Source organism: Neodiprion virginianus, chromosome 1 (assembly GCF_021901495.1).
Source record: "Neodiprion virginianus isolate iyNeoVirg1 chromosome 1, iyNeoVirg1.1, whole genome shotgun sequence".
Taxonomy (NCBI): Eukaryota; Metazoa; Arthropoda; class Insecta; order Hymenoptera; family Diprionidae; genus Neodiprion; species Neodiprion virginianus.
In genome coordinates, this window is record NC_060877.1 from 37,309,481 (window position 1) to 37,326,583 (window position 17,103).

Below are 17,103 nucleotides of genomic sequence, written 5' to 3' on the forward strand. Positions count from 1 at the left end.
TCCCAGTCGCAAACTCTGCCCCAGAGTTTAATGCCTTCGACGGAGATCCCCGCGCTTGCTTCCCCCTCGCCCAGAATCACCTTTGCGGATGACGTACCTACCGACGTGCATTATACACCGAATGTAAACACTCCCTGAGAGGCCCAAACCTCCATCCGAGACTTGGCGGAACGTCACGGTTTGTCTTCACGGAAATTTCGTCTTCGATCGGAGGAAAGTCCGAGAGCTTTTCTTTGGCTGTCGGTAAAAGTTCTTATACCTTGGACCTGTTGAATTATGGCAAAGCTGGACACGGGAAGAGAACATGGTCGAGGAGTACGAAACGTTCATCTTCCAGACGCCGCGCAACCCCCATGAAACCAGTTCACTTCTACGCCACACCCGAGCTCAAGACAATCGACGAAACGCTATGACCGAAACGAAAACTTAATAATCCGGTTATGACCGGACAGCACGGCGCGAGTTGCGATCATCATTTCGAGGCATTTTCTCGACCGGCAATGAGTGGCTCGAATTACAGGTATGCCTCGAGAAGAACGCGATTGTGGAATGAGGAATCATGAGGTATCATGAGGTATCATGAGGCTCGGGTCTTCGGTGCAATGCAATTTCGAATCAGCAAGTCGAGTCACCGTCGTCTGGTCTTTGGACCCAACATCATGGCGGACTGTAAAATGGATTATGACGTGTGAAAATCTGAACGTTTGTGGTCGACACAGACAGTCACGGGCAGTTTTAAATGATGCGAGCAAATACTGCAGAGCAGTCACCGAGGCGATGAGCAAACTACGGAGATAGTGAATAAATCGCTGGTACTCGATGTGCGAGTGTTTAAAACGCGGGAAGATCCCGAAATACATCAAAGGGAGCAAAGAATGGCTATTAAAGTAGTTCATTTTTTCACTTTTGTTTCTTTAGGAGTGCCACTAGAAAAATTTGTCAAGTACAGAAAAAAAAAAAAAAAACAGTGAAAAATATATAAAAAATATTTTCCTACCTCCTCCAGGTGTTTTTCCAGTAATTGTCACAAATTTTTCGAGCACTACCTTCAGAAAATCGAAACAAGGTTCAAAAATAACCACCCTAACGGATGGATCGCGATGCTACGGTGACATTTTGACGGCGTGCGGTAACCTCTGACAGTACTTGCACGTAAGCGTGGAAAAGAAGATAAGCGAGTGCAGTGAGAGCGGATGAGGAGGAGACGTGGAGCACTTAGCACCTCGAAGTGACCGCGAAGAGGAGGGTATGCACACAATGCCTCGGAACAGCGGTCGCTGAGCAAATAAGCAAACATGGTGGTCACCGGTCAGGGTGATTCGCGTGCTAGGTGTCGCAGGGTCAACACTCGAGAAAGAGGTGCGAAAAGTTTCTACCCGCGCTGAATCTCAAGCAAACATCAATAAGGGTGGAGGCCTGCAGCACCGGGTCTCCGGGTCGTCTCAACTTCTCGAGGATCGAGCGCCGCCGTAAGGAGTTGAGGAGGACTGTACCGGCCATAAAACTGTAGAGGGCCCAAAGTGCGGTTAAAAATACCGAGACAATTGCTGAAAGCTTCGCAAAGACAAGTGCGCAAATATCCATCTTCACGCGCCAGCTTCTTATCTTTCATCCTCCTGCGGCTCGAGCTTTTTTTCCTCGGCTGCAGCATGACTCCTCAAATACACACACGCTCGTTTCGAAAGACACGTATTCGCGAAACCATCTGGGCTAAAAGCGCTAAGTAATTTGCTTATTATACGATTCGCGAACTCGTGGAAAGCAAAGTCAAACCAAGGAATTAGCACTTGCAGGTGCTGCCATGCCGAGTGTATTAATTGAAGGGGAAAATTCTCGCGGAGCTTGTACTTTGTTGCAGTTAATGGGGGGAAATTGCAGTCCTTTATTTCGTGTATGGACAATTTCCCGAATTGTATCATATGATTCCACCTTGTCTGCAATTTTGATATTTTCAACGACAGCTGAATAAACAGGTTTGCATTTACCGAATATGGTGGATCGAATATAGCGAAAGAAATGTTCTGTTAATTCAAATAAATTATGTGGCCTGAATCAGATAACAATTTTTCAATCCATAAGAACATCAAGCAATTTTTCTATGAGTATAAGCTTAATTTTCGACATAATCATATCTTAGTGAATTGCATTTATAAAACTCGTAAAATAGAAATTTCGTCGTTTGGTTATTCGCGTACAATCGGCGAAATTTCTAGTTTAAACTAGTTTAAAAAGAGTTGATTTACTGTTAACAAATTTATATTTTGACATGGCGAAATAAATGTTTCATCATTATTTGGCTCAACTTAAATTGGATAATATTAACAAAACATTCATATCCTCATATCTGAACATACGCTTATTAACAGTAAATGAACTCTTTCCTCAGTGATTCTGGTGGTAAAATTCGCAACTGAATTACGATATAATAATAATATGTTACGACGAAATTCAACGAGTAACTTATTACATGGTTTATTTTATAAATTCGAGATAAATATACAAAAAATCAGGCAATAAATTCCAAAAGCACGATTCGCGTTTCTGCGATTTCGTGAGTAATTCTTTATACATTATTCTCGAATTTACAAGATAAATCACGCAACAAGTGACACGTCGATTTCGGTCATAACGTCGTACGATTTAAGACAGGGCAATCTTGAGCAGGGTGTACTTTTCTTCGCCGACACCCACTGCCGTCGAGCACGATACCGAATGCAGGAAAGAAACACGGAGGGCAAGAAGAAGCCGCTGCACGTGGCGCGGTGAGAATCTCGGGTAGCCTAATCGGGTTAATCTCGCGGCCTCTTTGCCCCGGTAAGCCGAGATGTGAGTTCGGTGTCTAGGTGGTACGCGACTCTGACAATGAGCGGCGGCGGCCAGGGAAGATGTACGTGCGATATTTACTTATGTTGGCCGAAGCGGGGCGCGGAAGGCGAAGAGCGGCTACATATATAACCGATTCCCTCGGAGGCTCGCAATCAGCGAACAAGGAAGCTGCGCGGCGATTCCTCTTGCCGATTTCTATGCCGCTTGCGTAGGCAGTCCGCTTCTGATCGTGTGCATGCCTCTCGGAGTCTTCCCAGCATCCCGTCCGCTGCTCCTCCTTCGTCTCAGATTCCACTTTGTGTATACGTGCCAGATAATTATCAGCAGAGTGGAATCCGCCTTGGTTATGGTACGAAAGAGATGATGTAGAGACTCGTAACGTATCGACGAGCTACTAATTTCATCGCTGTTTTTACCTTCGTCGTGGTTTTTGATCAATTTTTATGAAACGTTATTCAGAGACACTGATTAGCGGTACATTTTTTACACTCTGGTGTGTCGAAATTGCGAGAAAGCTATAAATGAAATGAAAATAACTGAAAATAACTAGTTTCAACGGCGCTGGGTTGAAATTTCGAACTTTTTGACGGCGAAAATTAAAGTAAAGAAATTAAGCTTTGACGGAACATCGAGGTTTTGAATGATCCGAAACTCACGATCAAAGTTCTGAAAGTGCAAAATTCCCAAAGGACAAAATGTCGAAAAAGTGTCATTTCGACAAGTCAAAGTTCAGAAACTGCGAAAATGAGAAAATTTAAAAATCTGAAACATCGAAATTTCGAATGATTGAAAAATTTTGGTTCTGTGAATTTCTGACTAGGTGAAATTTGATGACCACTACGATTTTTCTTTGTTTTGGAATTTCGATATTTTTATTTTCTGAATCCTCGTCACTCTGATTTTCGGTTTTTCTTATTTTCGGAATTTTTCTCTATCGTGACGTAAATTTTGAGCCCTCGGGTTTCCGAAAATTCGAAGCTTTGTTGTTTGGTAAAAGTTTAATTTCTTTACCTCAAGTTTTGGCATAAAAAATAATCCGAAATCAGGCGCTTACGAAACTTTTCAATTTCGTAACTTCAACCCCGCCCCAATTGAGCATTCAGTCGTCCCGATTTAGATTGAAAAATTTCCTTCACTCCAATTCCGCGCGACGAGATCGCGCAATGAGAATGAGTATGAACTTTTCGGAGCACGATATAAATGCGCGAGTGAATTTACAAGGGGCCTTGACCCGAGACTCGACACGTGGCACAGCGTCCTATAGCTGTGAAAAAAAGTAAAAAATTATGCAACAACACACGTATACCCAACGCTAATAATCGGTCGTCGGCCGGCTAGCCGGATAGTCGTTTTCTAAATTGTTGACCTTCAAAATAGAGTAGGGGAGCGTACGTTGACCCGCACGTGTTCGGCTGCGACCTCATTAAATCCAAACGATTGCTTCCGATTTTTCGCCGCAGTTGACCGACGTCTAGGAGACTATATATCAACCGTATACAATAAAAATAGTCATCGACGAAGCCCCGCAGACTTTAACAATAATATCCCCCCCATTTCGTAATCATCTAGGTTAAATACCAGCGTCCAAGTAAAACCAACTCTGCCGTTCGTACGGTTGTTCCCCTATTGTCATATAATGTGAATTTCAATCGTGCCGGCTATATTTCTCGGTAAAACGTATCCTGAATTGCATAAAACCAGGCGGAATTACCGTGTGTTAAATTGCCGATGACGTCACATATTTCCGGGCAGTAACCCGACGAGATCTCTTTAAACACTGTAAAATAAATGAAATCACTCTAAAATTCTGATACGATGGTATTATAATAAAAAGACAATTTATAAATTGTCTTTTCCGAGCGAGTTGTTCTACAAAATATTGTAGACGCGAAGTAAATGTTTGGAGTAGACTTGTCTGCAGGATAGTTAAAAAAATCTAGGACATTGATCATTTCTCCAATTTCATTGCTATTTATTTTCATAAAATACATAATTATACCGTTATTAGAATAAAGTAATCCGCAAGAATTTGGAGAATGTACAGATGGGTAAGGAGAGGTTCCTTTCCTTGATTTCAGAGGCTGCAAACTGTTCGAGCATCCGATGCCGAGAGGGTCAGACGTGCTTGACGGAGATGGGATCTGGCAGGCCAAGATGCGTGACCTGCAGCTACCGATGTCCTCGGAGACGCAACCGGAACCCGTCTTCGTCCCCGTCCTCGGCCGCCGCAACCCCCCAGTACTGCGCCTCCAATAATATAACCTACCCCAGCTGGTGTCACATCGTTAAGGATGCCTGCCTGACGGGTTTCGTACTGGAGACCCTTCATCCAGGACCCTGTAACCTTTACGACGCTGCGATTCACGCAGGTTCGTAAAACAAATTCATCCGTTCTGTACAACATTGTTCCGACAAAGTTTCGTAGGTTTGTCGATTCGATAACCAATTTAATTTTTACCGTGCAATCATCCGTCGATTTTCGATATTTATACAGAGTTCGTCGGACGACGAATACTACGAGTTTACATTGCAAAATATTTCATTAGTGGTTTTTGAAACACACCGTTCTGGTAACAAAAAACTGGACCAAAGTTCGTCGTTCGATGTATGTATAAACGTGGCGTACCCAGAGCTTCTTGGCATAATAAATAATCGAAAAAAAAGGAAATATCGGATTGAGGATGTTGACTCGAGGTTATACGGTTATAGGTGGTTATAATATATTTCCGTTTCCTCTTAATTACGAAAATCAGGGAGGAAAATTTCTACCGTTTGCAGTAATTATAGCGCGCAGCTCACTACATTTATGAATATATTACATATATACACAGAGAATACGCGTGTATGCGACCGTGTGCGCATAGCTAGTTGGCGGTGAAAATTTATGTTACGCGCTTTTCACCGTGCATAACACACATCCGTTTGACAAATTTACGAGGCGCCGAAGCACGCTCGTGAGATAACTTAAACACGGCACGACGTAAGTCCGCGGACACAACATGGCAGCAGCAGCGGCAGCAGCAGCGGCAGTATCATCACGCAGCCGACAGCAAAACGAGACTCCAAAAAAGATCGGAGCTGTTGGTTCGTACAGTATAAAGAAGGGAGGGGGGGGATCGGAGTTGAAGGCACTCCTAAAATCGAAAATACATCGTGCGTTTCAAACCGGGGAGAATTTCTCTTCGCAGGGCTACGACGCATGGATTTGCCCCGCAGCAGGTTATATCTTGAATGAAAACAACGTTCATTTTTGTCCAAACTCACACGCGCAGACACAAACATACCATATTCTCAAATACCACATTCCCGCAGCCGGGAATGCGGACAGCTGTTCATTTTGTTATATCCACCCATAATCTATATTTGTACACCGCGTGCACCGACATAACAATACCTACATATAACCCAAGCCAAAAACGAGGCCCGCAGATATTGTACTCCGATTTTCCATTGTCGGGGTCGGTTTCGGACACCCTGAGCTTTGCTAGTTCGCGGATAGAACACAGCGTCCGAGTAAAGATCAAAGCACGCTCATACTCGGCGGAATGCCTCGAGTTACGGCGTGGTTTCGTAGCCTAGGTTAGTGTTGGTTGATTCTGGCTCCGTAGAATCTGGATCATCGAGGGGCGGTCAAACTGACCGAAGCTGCAAGCTCACGCTGGTCAACGCATTTAGACAGCTTGAGTAAATTTAGCTTTCTCCCAAGGCGCACTTTTACTCCGTTCTCAATTAGGCGTCGCAGATGGGCCTCTACCTGGGTTTCCTCAACGTTTTTCGAACCGTAGAATAGTGGGAGAAAGTTCAAACCTCGAATAGGTCACGCTTTCCGTTACATCGAACCCAACTTATCCCGGCTCGTCGTGTTGCACGAAACTCGTGATGTGGCTTTAAAGAGGCGTCGCGGTACACCGGCTTTAAGGGAACATTCACAGGGATCTCAGGAAATTCCTTGGCGTTTTAGTTAATTTCTTTTCTCACGCAGGAAGAGCTCTAAGAATTTTATTGGTTTTGCACATCTTACATAGGAAATTTGGGAGTCGTACCCATACATTATACTAGGAGTTCATTTTAATTTTTAGGATCCGTACACTTAGTATCAACACCTGTAAATGTCTTTGCATTTCAAGTTCTTTGACCGTTCCGTTTTTGAAAAATTAGGAGTTAAAGGTCGGGTTTCATGCACAGATTCTTATGGGTATCGTAAAAAAAATTTAGAACTCTAAGACGTTCAAAATACCAAAACGCGACAATAAAATATTGAAAAAAAATGTGGGACGGTAGAATGAAACATTCTGAATAAGAGAAATGAATGAAATAACCGAATGGAACATTCTGAAAGAAGAGAAAACTAACTGAAATTTAGTTCCAGAAAGTTGGTACTGGGCAGGCTTACTTGTTTACTCGTTTACTTGCCTACACCTCGTGGAGGTTCTCAAACCTTCTTGATCTATCTTCAGTATTCGTTAAACATTAACACGAAACAATCACGTATTTTGATGAGCTTAGCAAACTTAGATATAAAGGTACACCGTCATTGCCGAACCATTAAAAAATTGAACCTTACAGAAATCGTTTGAAATTTTCGCTCGTATTATCATTAACCCCGACTATCTTCTTTCAAAAGTTGTTTCACATTATAAATTCGAAACTCGATTAAACTAGAGTATTTAAATTCGTCGTTGTTATAAGTGGAAAATTCAGGGTTATCTTGAAATCATTAATTTAGAATCCGGCCAAATAGCAGAGAGTCCTGCAGAATTCATGCCTCTTCCAACCACCTTACCGGACTCTTGTATGCGGCTATCTCGGTATAACGCTGTTTACTGCACAATTGAGATTTGGCAAGCCCTGCTGTCAGGATCAATTCTTGTTATGTACGACGTTGAACTGCACTCAGCCTTACTACGGCACTTCGATCGACGGAAGCTGCATGTGCATAAAATACCTGCTGCACATATGCACGCCGCTCATACGGCTGCCTTTCAAGCTCGATGATATTCCGCACGTGTCGAATCGCACCCGTGATGCAGGGATTCGGACGTCTGGTATTATACCGGATGCTGTCCTCCCTTGGCCAGCCTTCGGACGAAAGCACATTCCATCGTTTCCCCTCCAACCCCTCCGTGGTACTCTTCGCCCTCCTCCCCCCCCCCCTACAGACGCAGATACGAAACGCACGTGTAACTAACACGACACGCAGTGCGGTCATTTTCACGTAACGCGAACACGTAACACTGCATCGCCTGTACACGGCACATAACACGAAACTCGATTGAAAACTTGGAAAAATTGTACAATGTACAAGTACGAAGTTTCCTGCTGCGGAAAACAGGAAAGGGGTTAAATCGGTAAAATTGATTTACTTCCAGCTAACCGTTTTTTTTTTTTACAGGAATAGCGGATGTAATATAAGGGAAGGTGTAAAATTCGAGACAAAATTGTTTGTTCTCCATTTTTTTGACCTCGCTCATTTCGCCCAAAATGAAACGTATCTTATTATTCTCGTAGTTTGGAAATTGGAATATTTCCGTTTATTTTGAGTGAACGGCTTAATCGAAAAGTTTTATTCGAATAACTGTGATATCGTTCTTTCTTCGTGTTCCCCACTTCGCTCAGGTCTTTTCGATAAAGAGCGGATTCCCCGAGGCTTATCGATGCGAACAACGCGTCGCCTGTAAATAGGCAACTAAGGCTACACCTGGGGTACTTACCGCGTGTAATGTGTAACTCCAGTCGCCTATATGCCGGCGAAGCGTCGTCGTTCGCATCTCTAATCATCAACGAATCCTTCCGATATGTAACCTTTACCGCACCGCGGAACAAAAATCGAAAACTTTGCATAAAAATGAGAAAAAATCTCGTGGAAATTCGTATGAAATAATAAATTAGTTGGGCAATTTTAGCAAAAAAAAAAAAAAATTATTTCGTTGGCTTCATGCGAGCAGATGGGAACAACACGTCACTCGCTTACGACGTAGAGCTGGCCGAAAACTCGTCGAGGGTGAAGGAAAGCGGAGCTCCAAGACGCGAGTCGCGAGTTCTGTGACGATGCTAAACGGCGGCCGTCGAAACTAGAGGGTTTTGACCGGTTCTGGACACCAAAGAGAGCGACGACCGCGTATCTAATACGCCAACATACGGATAATCTCTTATCAAGCTGCAGTCACGTGACCCCCGACGGCGAGTGTAACGCCCGCAATAATATCTCGCCTGCTGCAGTGACGTTAAATCAATTTTTAAGTATTCGAAATGTAGCGACTTAGATAGACCAGTAATTCAAAGTTCTTAAGTTTAGTATTTATTTAATTAATCGATTAACTCGTCGACGACGATACCGTATCTCTATTGTAAGTATATACATCGTATACACCGTTATCCGATCCACCCCATCTTATACTCTTTTGTATTTTTTTTTTTTTTTTTTTCATCTCATATATTATACACGAAAAATGTAACGCGAGGTCCGATTCTACCGGAAATCAGAAGCGGATTGACAAGCATTGTTCCGAATAACCAAGACCGGAAAAACGCGCTACAAGAATCGAGAAAAAAAAAACAAACACATCGCCGACAGTTGAATTACGAGACAAGATAGCGGACATTAAAAGTGAGCTTTCCGTTGAAGTGGGTAAAATTGATGATCTATCAATCGTGAGAACAGAGCAATTAGACGCGGAGAATGTCAATCGGGAGTTCAATAAATTTCAGTTCACTTGAGGCGCTAATTAAGGGTGACGATGGACGGTCATTCAAAGTGGCATGTACTTAATTGATCCGGCAAAATTAGGCGGATAAATAATGAAGCGCAATTGGTAAAGTCGAGAAGGACGCGAGGCCGAAACCGTCGACGACGAATTACTCGAGCGACGGGGAATCAGTTGGCACGTCGAGAATCTCGACGGGAGTGCAGCGAGCTCGGTGAGAGGTGAGAGATATATTATCTAAATTAGAGCTCTCGAGCTCTCGAGGTGCGCCTGTCTGCGCCGCCACTCGAAGAGCTTGTAAACACACGTTGCAATATTTACGATATGTTTATCCGCAAAGTGCCGGCAACACAGACGGCACAACATGTACCTCAAAGTCTTCTGCCGCTCCGGAAATAGACCGCTTGACGAATGCCTCGTAGCGACGCGAACGCGTGTATATAATTGTAACGCAGTGGTGCAAATTGCGGTCATTAATTATTCACACGGTACTGTTCGAGATCAGTAGATGATATCAAAATTACGATTATTTGGGATATTTTAACCCAATCGTTGATTAAATGCTCTATATATGTATACTTGTTTCCTCAATCGGTACTTTGATAGTAAAAAAATCTCACAGCCGCATCAAAATTACTCTGACTGATCGATCGATTTTTTTAACGTCGGTGGTAAATTTTTTACGCTCTCAATTTTATCAATGACCACGCATAACTTGAACTAATTTTTTTTTCTTTCGTCATTTTGTGAACGGAAAATGGAGAAAATATTTTCTAAAATTTCAAAAATTGTACCTCGTCGCAAAATTTTCGTCAAATAAAACAGAGATCTGAATGTTCAGTCAAACAATTTTTTCAATTCCAAATTTTCTACAAATATAACCTTTTAAAAATATAATATAATTATAGAAATAAAGGAATTAATAAATCTCTCTATATATATACATATATGTATTCGTTATTATCTATGTACTTGCATGTGTAATCTACACGTACTATCGTATATTACGCGCGTGTATTTACAGGCAAAACAGGTAACAACTAAATTATGAATCTTATATTAATTATGCGAGAGGAAAATACGATATATTATACAGGTATATATATATATCATATGAGGAAAATTAAAATAATAATAATAATAATAAGTAGAAACGTCCATATAGTTCCTGTAAGATACGAATCATACATAAACATTAATATAAATTATCAATCACCATATATATATAATTCTCACTTTATACATTATATTCATTTTAAGCATTAGGCATATTAATTATCATTATTATTATTTCGCTTATTGCAATTATATTGAATGCCAGCGTTTTCACATTATTTTAGAATAGGTGTATAATATAATTATATCGACTTCGTAATTATTCTTTATTATTATAACAATTCAGATAGCTACTTTATAATTATAATCCCTTAAATCAGTGTAACTAGCATTTCTATTTTAACAATATTTGTCAATTTTCGATTTAGATTACACCTGCCGAGTCGCAGCAAATATACATACATGTAAATGTATAATATACACGGTATAGGTGATGAATTTGTCGTGAATTGAAAAGTATAATAACGATTAGAAGAAGACAATAAGAGTAAATAGGTATGTATTTGTATAATAGCAAAGGTCAACAACGATTGTCCAACTGCAAATTTCATCAGCTTAAATTGTTATATATAGCGCTTGATTCTTAAATTATATGTATTTTTAATTCTACCCAAGTTTAAACGATATAGGTATACTATATGGTATAACGAATCCATAAATGCAATTGCAATTATACCGAGCCATTAATAAGTCGAAATTGTACACAACGTGCACAATGGTGTAATTTATTTTTTCTCGACAAGCTCTGAATGAGAAGTAACTGCGTGGCGAAAAATCTGAAAAAAACCTGTATAAACGAAATAATGAAGAATTGATATTGCAGAAAAGCTTGCACACTATTTCAATTACAATTAATAATAACTTAGGACAATACCACCGCGCATTATATATTATACCTACGTATAAAATAAAATTACGATACCTACAGGTATTTATAGCTTACGAAGCAATAGTTATCATATGATATCTGTCATAGATACGATATTCAACTAGTAACCATTCAACTATCGCTCTACATACTGTAATAATTCAAAAACGTAAACTATATTGCAGATACGTGATATCCGACAAATGTGCGCCGCACTTATCTTATCGCAATAAATAAATTGCTTACTCCGCGGTTTCTCCCTAAGGCAATTGACGCGACCCCGCAATGGGACTTCCGCTTGTAATAAATACCGTTGGTATATCAAGTATCGATATTCTTCGTTTGTTGAACAATCCTCTGCTTAACATCTGCATCATATTGATACATTTTATCGCCATATTTCTGTATAAATATGTCGTTATCTATCAAGTTGAAGTTGCGTTCATCAACGCACGTTGCAATCATTGTACATTGAGTTCCGAGTGTCTAGAATCTCTGTGCATGGTGCAGATGTACACTTACAATCATTTTTTTTATTCAATGTTATCTAGAACCATTTAACTATAAATGTATCATACCATTATTTATCAAAGTGTACGCTTAATTTGTAAAAGATTTGCGAATGAATGTTGAATATGTTAATATTAATTATTATAATTACTCTCTAATAAACTAAATTATTTTATGTTTTGGAATATATGCACTAAAAAATGAAGAGCATATTTATTCGTATATCTAACTGTATCAAAAGCGCGATGACGTATTTGCTTCATTTCAATTATTCAACAAGAATAGTTAAAAAATATTTAAGAAAAAATTTTGATGTGATCACATCTCAGTTGACTTTTCGACAATCGCCTTTTTTCGACAATCGACGTATTGCAATGATAAAATTCAAATTCTCATTTCCGTTGGATGATATTATATTGAGACGAGAATTAATAAATATTACAAATCGTCGTGGATGTTTTTTCAGTCGATGAAACGTATAACATTAAAAACAATACAGATTCAAACAGTGAATATATATATAGACATAAATACATTATATATTATAAATATATACATACTTTAAAGACTGTGGAACATTATATAGGTGTATAAATGTTTAAATAAATTATTATAACGTCGACATAATTATTTGGAACCGTGATTACGATAAATTTGTCGAGCAAATTCCTTCAATCTCTAATAGTACGGCCTGTTTCAGCTTACATCATTCCAAAATCTTATCGAAATCTCGAATCTATAAACTAATGACTCTGGCATAAATTGTGAAATCACGTGATTTTCGACAAGATCAACTGTTCATAATTAATGCGGCGTACAAATTGATAGCTTTCGAGCCAACCAATATCCGCGTAAGTGCAACATGGTTGTCACTCTGCAGGCGTGAATTGGCCGCGCCTAAGATACCGCAACCGTACATACACCGGGCAATCGAAACACGCAGATTCGAGACAACAACTCTTCGATACCGGGAATCGAAATCTCGCACGCTGTCAGTTACAACATTTCGTGCGGCAAACAACGCGCACCTGACCAAGTGAAATACGCGACGAAACACGAGAATTGAAATGTGTGATATTTGTCTATAATACAATACACAGAAAATAGTAAACATGCGATCTTGGGTGATACTTTTCACCCTCTCCACGTGTGTCTTATCCGCGTTTTCACTCGAGGTAAGATGAACAACACACAACTCGTATGGTTACAAGTCAAGCTTTAGGTTAGGGTCAACAAGCTTCAATGCCAAATCTCTTTTACTCTCAGGGCTTGAATTTATTCATGTAAATGTCCTGAGGTACGCCTCATGCTTGTCATTTCTATCGCGTCAAAATCCGATTTCATAATCAACGAATAACCGAATGATTCAAACGCAGACAAAGTTATAGGTTATAATTTTTTCCCTGCGACGCGAACATCGCCCAAAATCAACAACGATGCCGCTGTTATAAACTAAAATAATTTCTGTGTCATTTTGTTGCACGGGATCGTAAGATCTTTGAACCTACCATGTCAGAAAATGTGGTGAATGTAAATGGAATTGTTTCAGGCAACAGAAACTGGGCACTCGAACAATTGGGCGGTGTTAGTAGACACGTCGAGATTCTGGTTTAACTATCGACACGTAGCCAATGTCCTGTCGATATACCGAAGCGTGAAGCGTCTCGGCATACCGGATTCTCAGATAATATTAATGATAGCCGATGATATGGCGTGTAACCCGAGAAATCCTCGGCCTGCTACTGTTTTTAACAACGCGAAGCAGCACATAAACGTTTACGGCGACGACGTAGAGGTCGATTACAGGGGCTATGAAGTCACCGTGGAAAATTTTGTCAGGTTACTGACAGGCAGGCTTCCGCCTGAGACCCCTAGATCTAAAAAACTCCTCACCGACGAAGGGTCAAACATTTTAATCTATCTTACTGGCCACGGTGGAGACGGATTTCTCAAATTTCAAGACTCTGAAGAGATAACCAGTCAGGAATTGGGAGATGCCTTAGAACAAATGTGGCAGAAGAGGAGATACCACGAAATTTTATTTGTCGTCGATACCTGCCAAGCGAGTTCTATGTACGAAAAATTTTACTCGCCTAACATATTAGCCGTGGCGTCCAGTTTGGTCGGAGAAGACTCCTTGTCGGTAAGTATTCAGTTCTAAATTTAAACCATACTTTGATTACAGTTTTTCAATGTTTTGTAATGTTTTCTATTGTCATTTGAGCGCAGCTATTAATGATGTGTGTGAAGATAGCATATCATTTCTCAGCATATCAAAAATTAGATGGAGTTCTATTTGCATCCAACCGAGTTTTATAGTTCCTGATAGTTTTCAACAATAGTTCTGATCGTTTATTACAAAAAAACGAAAGTTGAAAAAATGATGTGCTAACTTCGCATAGCATATCACTATTTCGACACTTACTTCTGTTGGACTTTTTAGTATTCGGTGAGTTCTATAGTTCTATAAACAAAACTCGAGGAGTTCTGTCAGAAAAACCATGGAAATTTGTTTTTTTCTATTTAAAAAATTTACAAACCATATTTTGAATGTACGATCATGATATGCAGAAGCTTTTACGGGAGTTCCAGGCTTTGATAATTTTTGACATTGTAGTATTTGTGTTTGTGAACAATCTTCCGAAGAGTTCCGGCCCTTGAGCATCGCTGAATAATTATAAAAAATTATTAACTTTACCCGACTCGTACAATTGTGATATGCTGTCGCTTCTACGTGAGTTCTATGCTTTCATCACGATTTTAATGCCAGAAAGTCGTATAATTTTTTTTTTTCGGTTCGTTCAGTAATCCATGAATACGTATAAATCAATTGAAACTGTAAAATTCGAAATCTTTCAAGTTTCAATGGATCTATGTATATTTATGACTTTTCAGGCGAATCCAGAAAAAAAAAAAATGATACGATCTTCCGACGTTAGTAACGCGATGTATTGTTAGACAATTCTGACTGAACTCCTCGAGTTTTGTTTATAGAATTATAGAGCTCACCGAATACTAAAAAATCCAACAGAAGTAAGTGTTTTTTTTTTTTGTAATAAATGAGCAAAGCTATTGTTGAAAACTATCATGAACTACAGAACTCAGTTGGATGCAAATAGAACTCCATCTAATTTTTGATATGCTGAGAAATGATATGCTAACTTCATACACATCTATTAATGCTATTCTTGCCTTTTACCCCCTCATCTTTGGCTCTGGACTGTTTAATTCTTTAACGTCGATTCGACTTTGAACGGAAATTTGTAAACCATTGAATTTGATTCCCCATGGCTATGCCGTAATAATGCTGGATTATTTTTCGAAATTTCTGACTTGCAGCATGCGTACAAATTAAAAATACTGCCTCTCAGTTTTTGCACAACATTAAATACGACATGTATTCTGTCTTCTTCGTTTTTCATCGCTAAATTTAAATTTCAACAGATTTGAAGATCTGAAGTAAATATGTATTTCAATTTCAATTTGCTGAAATTTAAAAACCCGCCTTGTGTAACTTCTAATTTAAAACATAAGATTTATGAGTCTCGGTTGATTTAAACAACACGGAATTATTGTATCTTGGCTCGTGCGAGATCAAAGGTGGCTGTCTGACGGGAAGATTTTATCTTATACTTCCAAGTTGACTTAAATATAACACGAAATTGGTTCGCGAAATAAACTATCATACGTACAAAGTATACCACTAAAACAAATATGAAAAAATTATCTTCAAACTCCTCCTACCACTTTACTTTTTCTCTCTTTTAACCAGCAATTTTATGGTCTAAAATCATTCAGAATTTACATTTCCAATAAAATACAAGTTCAAGAAATTGCTAAGCATAAATAGGCAATGTCATTCGTAAATCTTCTATTTCATCGTGATTAACTCAATTACAAAAGTAAAAAAAAATAAAATAAAAACAGATATTTGATGATTATTTAGTATGCGACGACACCAGCCGCACTAAACTCTCAGTTCGCGGAGAGATCAATTCAGCTTTAACGATTACTTTAAATAAACCAAAATACATCGCGCCACTCACAATCAGTCATGCTTATCGCTGACTGTTGAAAAGAAGCATTTTTTATTTCATTTTCTGATCAAATTCGGAGGCTTCAGCGTAATGATTCATGTAATGGTATCGTTAATGAAATCCGGTCTTTTCCGTCTTACCGCAGAGATATCATTTACGCGGTTAAACGACTGTCCCTATTCATGAATATATCTTCTTTCCAGCATCACGTCGATCCGGCAATCGGAGTTTACATAATCGATCGTTACACCTATTACGCATTGGACTTTCTGGAAACGGTAGAACCTTCGAGTTCTAAAACGCTGAGCGAATTCGTAAGTATAAATAATTCTTAGCTCGATACGTCCGCGAAAAATGAACAAACATTTTATTATCGAAACGAGAACGTTCGTCAGTTACACTGGAAAAACTCCATAGGAAGAAAAACATTTTATTATTAAACTGAGTTCCGGTTAATCGCGGTTCGATTGAATTTTCAAAACGTCTGTCTATCTCCTAACCATTTATAATTTTTTCCCCGCAGCTAAAGGTGTGTCCGAAAAGATTTTGCATATCAACTGTCGGTGTGAGAAAAGACCTCTTCAGAAGGGATCCGAAGAACGTGCCGGTCACCGACTTTTTCGGATCTCTCAGACCCGTCGAGTTGACTACGAGCACCGTAAACGTCAGTCCGGTTCAACTGAACAATACTAATTCGCCAAAGAAACCTGTGATCAAGTACAAATACGTCGATCAATTTCCCGACTTGTCGTACGTATAGTGTAGATAAATAATTGATCGCCGACTATAAGCGATAAATAATATAAAAACTGTACCGTACATTTGTTTGTGTGGTTTTTTTTTGTTTTATTTTTTTTTTCTAACCTCTGTTTCGTTCGTTCTACTTCCGACCTTGATCCTGAGCTGCACTATATATCTTTATCATTGTCACATGTCCAAATACGTATGTATTTTTAATCGATCAATCACCAAAATCAGCCTTCACCTAGTCTTCGCTGTTCATGAATGGTCGTTATACATAAGTAATCATGAATGCATCTGT

General features: G+C 39.5%; 2 protein-coding genes across 6 annotated transcripts in view; both read left to right on the plus strand.

Moving 5' to 3' along the window:
• The window catches only part of LOC124310459 (follistatin-A), a 41,445-nt gene extending 32,008 nt beyond the window's left edge, over positions 1–9,437 (plus strand). For 3 of the 5 annotated variants that reach the window (XM_046774445.1, XM_046774442.1, XM_046774443.1), the window contains 2 exons: positions 4,905–5,195; positions 8,772–9,437. In XM_046774445.1, coding sequence (XP_046630401.1) covers positions 4,905–5,195; positions 8,772–8,872 — 392 coding nt within the window. In that variant the 3' untranslated portion in view covers positions 8,873–9,437. Of the gene's footprint in view, positions 1–4,904; positions 5,196–8,218; positions 8,745–8,771 lie in introns of those variants that run through there. The other 2 variants (XM_046774446.1, XM_046774447.1) reach the window with 2 other exon arrangements.
• Positions 9,438–13,007: 3,570 nt separating this feature from the next.
• LOC124310465 (putative GPI-anchor transamidase) lies at positions 13,008–16,880 on the plus strand. The gene is made up of 4 exons (XM_046774455.1): positions 13,008–13,199; positions 13,574–14,167; positions 16,265–16,375; positions 16,585–16,880. The coding sequence occupies exons 1-4, from the start codon at positions 13,137–13,139 to the stop codon at positions 16,819–16,821; spliced, it is 1,005 nt and encodes a 334-aa protein (XP_046630411.1). The 5' UTR covers positions 13,008–13,136; the 3' UTR covers positions 16,822–16,880.
• Positions 16,881–17,103: the final 223 nt, after the last annotated feature.

What these genes read in the sequence shown, in the direction of transcription:
- LOC124310465 (XM_046774455.1), top strand. Translation starts at nt 13,137, where the DNA reads ATGCGATCTTGGGTGATACTTTTCACCCTCTCCACGTGTGTCTTATCC. An exon ending in TATCCGCGTTTTCACTCGAG is followed by an intron (nt 13,200 to 13,573) that starts GTAAGATGAACA and finishes GAATTGTTTCAG; the next exon opens with GCAACAGAAACTGGGCACTC. An exon ending in TCGGAGAAGACTCCTTGTCG is followed by an intron (nt 14,168 to 16,264) that starts GTAAGTATTCAG and finishes TCTTCTTTCCAG; the next exon opens with CATCACGTCGATCCGGCAAT.